This window comes from Morone saxatilis, unplaced genomic scaffold (assembly GCF_004916995.1).
Source record: "Morone saxatilis isolate NCDOM2014 unplaced genomic scaffold, NCSU_SB_2.0 Contig18, whole genome shotgun sequence".
Taxonomy (NCBI): domain Eukaryota; kingdom Metazoa; phylum Chordata; class Actinopteri; family Moronidae; genus Morone; species Morone saxatilis.
Genome location: NW_023339740.1, coordinates 27,016,607 through 27,024,514, shown reverse-complemented (window position 1 = coordinate 27,024,514; position 7,908 = coordinate 27,016,607). Strand labels below are relative to the sequence as shown.

The 7,908-nt window shown below is 39.0% G+C and overlaps 1 protein-coding gene across 1 annotated transcript in view; it reads left to right on the top strand.

The window, feature by feature from the left end:
• The window catches only part of ptprt (protein tyrosine phosphatase receptor type T), a 307,757-nt gene that overhangs the window by 176,579 nt on the left and 123,270 nt on the right, over nucleotides 1-7,908 (top strand). The window contains exon 15 of the mRNA XM_035662487.1: nucleotides 4,435-4,471. Within this exon, the coding sequence (XP_035518380.1) occupies nucleotides 4,435-4,471 (37 nt within the window). The remainder of the gene's footprint in view (nucleotides 1-4,434; nucleotides 4,472-7,908) is intronic.

Sequence of the window (7,908 nt, the reverse complement as noted above, 5' to 3'; positions counted from 1 at the left end):
TGTGTGTGTGTGTGTGTTTGTTTGTGTTTGTGTTGTTGAGAAACAAATAGAGGAGAAAGACAAATAGTAACAAAAAGTGTGAAAGAGTTGCAGGGGGAAAAAAGTTGTTACCCTGGCTACCCTGGGTTGCCTGGGAACCCCAACAGCCAATCACAGTATCCAGAAGTCAAACAGAAAACACACATGGTTGGAAATCCTGCCCATCAGTTAGAACACTGACCCAACCAACTGTTCGGTGGTAGGAAAGAAAGAGAGCGGGAAGTGAGCAGGGAGCGATAGATGGATGGATTGAGACAGAGTGAGCACCCACACAGCAGCTGCATCTCCTATACACACTTAGTATTCTTGTCAGGCTCGACAAAGTTAACTACTACACACACAGAAACACACACACTGTGTCTCCAGTGTCTCCACCGTAAACAACTCCTACCCCCACCAACCAGCCCCCCCTCTTGTCTCCCAGCCTCTCTGGATAGAGGCAGGGCAATAAATTGGCCTTACATTTATTAACTTTGCTTCTTGCAACCTCCTGAGGTTTAGCCCATTAGCATGAGCAAAGACGAGGCAGCGCTTCTATTCACAGTGACTGTGAATCCAGAGCAGCCGGGCCTCTAAATGGACCGTAAATAGGCACGATAGGGCCAATTTCTAGAAACACAAGTCCCTGGTACTCAGTGAACTGATCCTATTCCCATGGTGGCTATTTGTAGGATATACACCACACTTAGGATGGGAAACTCAGCCCTTATCCCAACATATCAAATATATTCAGACAAATGCTGAGGCCTTATGTGATACTGTATCCCTATAGATTATTCAATATGTCATTGTTCATGGAATCAAACTGTTAGACTTTTATGGTTATATTCACAGTGTGGCCCAAATCAGATGTTTTTGCTCATATGCACAAAATCATAAAGTTTAGCAGGGTGTAATGCAATAATTCATACAACATAACTCTATACCAAAATAACGTGTACATTACATATACCACTATATCGGTGAATTTAATGGAGGAAAGGGGTCTCAACAAACAATGAACTCAGTTGTCTTTGCATATTATTGTTCTGCAAACTACATGCAAAACACGCTGACCACTGTGTGTTAACATGCACCCATTCTCATTTTCTGAACAAGTCACCCGTAAGTTACCTGTGTAATAAAATTATGCACAGAGACCAATTAAAGAATCAAATAGAGAAGACACTAAAGCAGATAGACAACCTGATATTTAGTCAGTCATTCAGACAAACAGACAGATGGACAGCAGACAGAGATACAGTAGGAGCAGGTGTGTTTAGTCTTGTGGAGGGATCCAGCTGAGAGGCTCACACCATCCATCATCCACTAACATTCATCTTCCCTGCTCTTTAACTTCATAAACCGGCTCCCAGCACACACACACACACAGGCACGCGCAAAGACAGATGCATCAGTATGCAGACACAAGCACACAAACGTGACAGTAACAAATATGCGGCATATGAACAAAAATGTTCCTTTCTTCAGTTTTTCTCACCATTATACCTTTTCTGTTTCGCTGTGACTGATTGATTGCACAAAATGAAAACACAAGATGGTAAAAAAAAGGAAAGAGGAACAAGTAACTGAAATCCACTTTCACATAATGCAGACACACTATTTTAGAAACACTGAATTATTAAACTTTATGCACTCTGTCTCTCTGTGCGATCTTTCTCCATCATATTCTGACAGTGTGACACCTGCAGGTAGATGTCACATTGCAATGACACCGTTCATCAATCAACACGATCAGTTTTGAGCATTGCAAGATGATTTCCTGGCTACCGTCTCCTGTGTATATATGTGTGCACTTATGTGTGTATGGCAGCTGTCATTTAGTCCTTTTCACTTTCACATAAATTCCAGTTGTCCTCCAAATGAATGCTGACTTGGAACTTGTGTTGTATTTTCTAATTTCTGAAGTTAAGTGCACAGAATGTCTGGTGTTCAAGTGGTTTAAAGTGGACATATCATGCTTCCCCTTATTTTCTTGTAAAATAATGAGGTAACCGTATGTAAACATTTGTTCTATTTTACGCAACGGGCCAATGTTCGCATGTCACAGATTTCTTTATACGGTTATGTGCTCCAGGTACAGAATGCCCATGAATTAAAGGGATGCACTCATCCACCTGCTCAGTCAGGTGTTATTCGACCACTCTGCTAAGGAATACTATTCAAGTTATTAGATTGTTTTCAGTATGTCTTGAGGAAAGTACTTTTTCGGTTCTGAAAGTTCCATATTTTCTGGTTTTCCCTCTGATGTCCTCCGTATGCTCGGCGTCAACTCTTATTGAGTCACAGACTTTCTGTTGCTAAAATAGCTAACTGCTGTTTCCTGTCAGCTAATAGGATGGCTAGCTGCATGGCTAACTGAACTAATGGCAGCTACAGTTAGCTATAGTTAGCAGCTAAAGTAGCCAACCACTAACAACAAATAAAGCAATAGGACATCAGAGAGAAAACCAGCAATCAGTGAATACAGTTATAAAATTTGTGTGCTTTTGTGCAATATTTAGTGAGGTCTGGTCCCCGGAAACACTCGGCTCCATCGGCATCTGTCATTTTTCCATCCTAATTCTTATCTCATTTATGGTCTGATGTATCTAAACATTAGGCTTGTAGAGGATTTTAACAGGTACTTTTCTTTCAAGGTTTCAGTTGTCAAATAAAATATAGTCAATGTTAATATAACCTGAAAATGCCAAATTTAGAGGGAAATAAATGTACATAGGCAGTACCTTGGGAGTGATTTTTGTTCGAATGCCAAAGTGACAGGTGTCAGTGTCGACAGCTGCTGTAGTAATCGTCTTTGATGAAGACAAATGGGCCAACATGTGAAGGAGGCCAATCTGTGTATGACAAGTGGGTTAGATACGTACACTTACTGGTGACAGCACATTATGGAGGGAAGAGAAGAGGAAAAGACAGGAGCAGTGAAGGAATGAAAAGAGCTGGGATAAAGAAAAACACGCGTCTCTTCAGGAGGTGACAGCCAATCAGAAAGAGACTGACAGGAATGGTGGAACCACGGGAATGTAACGTGTGAGGAAGAGAAAAAGGAGGGCACTGAAAGCACATATGGGCTGGACAGAAAGAACAGCCGAGACAGAGGTTGGGAGAGATGTTGTGACCTGTCCTGTTAGTACCGCTTCGGTAATTTATAGGTCAAATTATGTCTAGGCATGCACATTTTTAAGATAAAGAGTAATAATATTGTTCAAAACAAGTATTTTTACAGTTATTGCACAATATGTGTACAATACACATATATAGGAACAAATGGATCACAAAAAGGAAGCAATTAAGAGAATAACATTGAAAAACAAGATGGGAGGGGAGGAAGGTTGTGCTTTAAACAAGTGGCTGCATACAGTTTGTACTTGAATGAAGGTGTGCAGTGTGCGTGTTTATGCTTCAATAATGAGTGTGTATGAATTGAGAATGATGGATCTAATCAGCACATAACACAGTAGCATATTGATCCTGATATTAATAATATGTTTGTTTTGAGACTAATCAAGCTGGTCAGTGTATTGCAAAATATAACAAAATAAGAAACTAATAACATGGTTTTATGAGCTCATTGATCACATTTAAAGACTAATAGCAGCATTGTGTGTAAACGTATGAGCAAGGTGTGGGTACTCTATTAATCCACATATTACACGGTTTTGTGTTTTTCCACCATTAACAATAAATCGAATGCACTTTTAAATATTGCTGACCTTTCTCTGCAGAGCAGCACCTGACATTTGATTCTAAATTGATTTTCGATTAAAGACAGCTATTGGTTTTTCACCCATTTTATTTTTTTAAATCTGGGTCGCCTCTTACTTTGATTAGACTGATACAATACATGGAACCTTTATTTATTTATTTTTTATTTTTTTTAAGCTTAATTTATAAAAGTAGCCATCATGTGGTACTGAAGTTGTGAGCTGGAAGTGTTTTGAAAGTTGTTGTGCATTCAAGGACACTACTCCTTTTTACAGCGTCGATGTTTGTTTGCTGTTCGACTTGCGATTTTCCTCACGTTGCTAACACAATTCTTTGGGTTCATGAATGTCAAAACATCTCTGAGTGTAAAACAAAGAGTTGTGAAAATGGTCTCTACTCGATACTACCTAGAACCCACTGGAAGTAAACCAGCGAGTTGGATGGATTAGCTACAATATAATAGTTATGAGAAGTCGTTGAGTGTCCAAAGCCTGCAAAAACACAAGGTGGTCTTTTGTGCTGCTTCCAACAGAGATGGCTGACTGTGCTAATTTGAAATATCACGCTCAGAAACTAAACTCTTCTAACAAATATTTAAAAATCGAACATGTGAGTCTATTTGAGGGAATTGTCCTACTATTTACCACTAGTTACCTAACCAGTCTGTCTGTCTTTCTCTTCTCTCCACAGGAAACCAAAATCAACTGTGTCCGTCTGGCTAACAAAGGTATGAGCACTCTTCCATTGGTAGTTAGCGTGCACTTATAGTGAAGACAAAATTATATTATTTTTATGTCTAATTGAACTTCTTTGTAGAGTTATAGTGTGATTACATGACCCCCTAGAATAGTGTTACAGTGTTGTGTGTTAGATGAGATGAACACACACACATACACACACAGACTCTCTCATTGATAGAGGTGAACCCACAACCTTTAGCCCAGGCAACCCCACATCCTAACCATGTTATCCTGCATGATTTCGTTGCATAGCATTTCTCTCTCTCCGTCTCTCTTCTTTCTCCGTCTCTCCTCTCCTAATCTGTCTCTTTTAGTGCCCTTTTCTGTCTCACGTTCTCTCTCTTTTTCCTCTATCTTGCTCTCTCTTTTTCCATTTCATACTGCATCCATGTTGCTCATCAGTGTATAAAGTGGAACATCAGGGCCATTACATACCGATTGACCGCCTTCATTAAACCCGATGGATGGAGGCTAAAGCGTTAGCCCCAGAACCCATTTCATCCTATTCTGTTTTGCTTTCCCCATGTCTCCCATCTTTATTTGCTGCTCATCTCCGGCAAATACATCCATTTGTGTGCCAGGCAATGTGCTTTGAAAAGCTTTTCAGCTTGCTATTGATTTTCCTCACCTCGTCTCTTTTGTCTATTTTATTTTTTCATCTGCATCAAACATTGATTGGATTTTTCTACATCTCCTTTCTCCATTCTGTCTCTTGCTTTCTTATTATTTCTTGTCTAAATCAAGCATTTATTACTCATTTGTGCACATTTTTCTCTTTTATATCATTCTTTTTTTCTTGCTTTATCCATTTCCAGGCTGCGTTTGTTTGAGTGGAAAGTATTTTGGGCGGAGGTCTACAGTGTGTAGACCCTGCTTGCTGTCTGTCTGCATGTGCGTGTGCTTGGGAAAAGACATGCTTTTAACTTTGTGGCTCTCTTTCATATGACAAAATACTAACTTTTCACAAAATAGTAGATAGAAGAATTATCAGTGTTCCAAAAACAAACTTCAATTCTACTTGAAGTGTACTTTTTAAAAGTTTTTGATATGTGGGCTGCGTTCTGAGGCAATGCAGATGGCTAATTCAGCAAATGCCTATGACTAATTTCTTTGAGATACCTGTTATCCACTCTCTACAGCAGCTGATTTCACTGACAAATCGTATTTGAGTGGAATTTAACAGAAAAAGCCAAAGAACCATGTTTGTGGCCAGGTTATGGAAGCCTTCAGATAAAGAGAAAAGAGCAAAGACGATGTGCAATAATCATAACTAGCGCTCTTGCTACTAACTGAAAAAGCACAATCTTTACACTTTATCTGCGATGACCTTCATGAGTACAAGAGAGCATGAATTAGGGTTGGCCTGTCTTTTGGTCTGCCAAGATGCTATTTATGTTTCACCTTTTTTTTAAAACTAGTGCCAATGCTAGGTTCCATTGATATCTATTAAAAGATATGGTCTTTATGACCTGATAGACATTTTACCACTGTTCTACAGCAGTTCATATTGTATATTTAAATGGTAGACAACCATAGCAATAGAACATCTGCTTGATGCTGCCTTGCCGGATTATAACTTGCATTGAAACAAGCTCAACCATACATCTAAGCACAAACATTAAATATTGATTATGATTTGAAGACATGTCTTTTTTTTCTTTTGTAATCGGCCATTAATAACACACACAAAGGTTTTCCTGATAGAGTAAACAATAGAAACTTTCTAATTAACTGTTGCCTCATCCATTGCTTGGGTATATCAGTAGACTGTATCATGTATCATTGCTTCTTTGCAATCTAATGTGCTTAATGTTACCCTACTTACTACTACTACTATCTGAAAAACTGGTTCTTTGGCTTAACCAACTGATGTTGAACGTAATCAATGATACTATTTGTGTCTCTGAGAAATGTAGATTAGAAATAGTTCATATAAAATTTTATATAATGGCTCCTAATTGACTACCACCCCGTCACTGTGTAAGCCATTCAATGTTTAAAGCTAATAAGGCAATAATCTGTTTGGGTAACAGGGAGAGCCAACTTAAGCCACCTAGTTGCCTCATCATAGATGCTATAAACAAATTGTCAACAAATTATTTGTTTTTAACCTTGATGAAAGTATTAACTGATGTGATTTTGTCTCTGGGTGAACCCAGAGGCCAGGTTGTGTCTTTGCACCAACTTTGCCATGCCACAAAGTTTCTACCTTTTTTTTCTTTCAACCATCACTTCTTTTCTCTTCCATTTCCTACTCCCTTTAATTTTATTAACCCGTCAAGCCAAGCTGACAGACTTAACAGGCTCAAATATTAACCCCCCAGCACCACATCTGCATTCACTGCCTCACTCTTTGGTAATAAACATCCTCACCAGCAACACATCTGTTAGGCCTTTTCCTGGTAATGGGCCAGTCAAGATGCTCATTGACGCTTACTTCCTGGCAATACGACCAGTCATATCCCAGTTCACATCTTGAGTGCTAGATGTCCTATTGATCTTAATGTTCCAGTGCTATCTCTCACCACTGCAATTTCTCTCCTCTAAGACAGATTGTGCAATTGAAAACCAGGGAGATCTAAACCTTGATGAAATGGATAAAGAAAACTATACGTCTTTTTTTCTTAGACTTTTTCTTCTTTCTTTTTCTTTTTTGTTGTTGTTTGTTTTCTCTCTTCCCTCTCTTTCTCATGCTTTCCGGCGGGGACGTGCGGCCCTTGGCCTTAGTGGTAATAGGTAGGGGACAAATAACAACGCCGTACATTCTAGTCATCCCAAGCGAAGGTGATTATTGCTTTATAGGCAGAAAATTTTCTTCCCTATGTTATATTTTTTCATCACAGTACAACCATAAACACAACACAAACCCTGTTTTATTTTGGTTGTCCCCTGCCCTCCCCTCCTTTTCCTCCTCCCTTTGTTTCTTGACTTTTCTCTGTTTTTACTCTTTGGGTTTTGTCTTTCCTTCTCATCGCCATCTTACTGCATTTGTTTGCATGTCTGCTCTGCTTCGAGTGTTGCTGGCTGTGTTTGAACTTCCTCTCTGTCTGTCTTGCATCTACACACACACACACAGAGCAGTGAAACCATGCGACTTTCTTGCAGTCAGTAGCCTCAGTATTGATACAGTAAGCTAACATTTGACTTTGTCTTGTCTTCTAACCTCCAATGCAGTAGAGTTTTATTTGAAAAGGAAAGACTAACAATCAATCAGAAAGAACAGTATGAAAGCCATGAAACACATTGTCTTTGGATCTTCATTGCTCTCTGTCAGATAAAAGCAGACTTAAGTTACAATACATAAGCTATTTACTGTAAGTATGGTTTCATTCTTATATTTATGGCAATCATTCATTTAGTGAGTGATTTGGTGGATGAAACAACAATGGATCATGGGAATGCCCTTTAAATAGCATTAATGGTT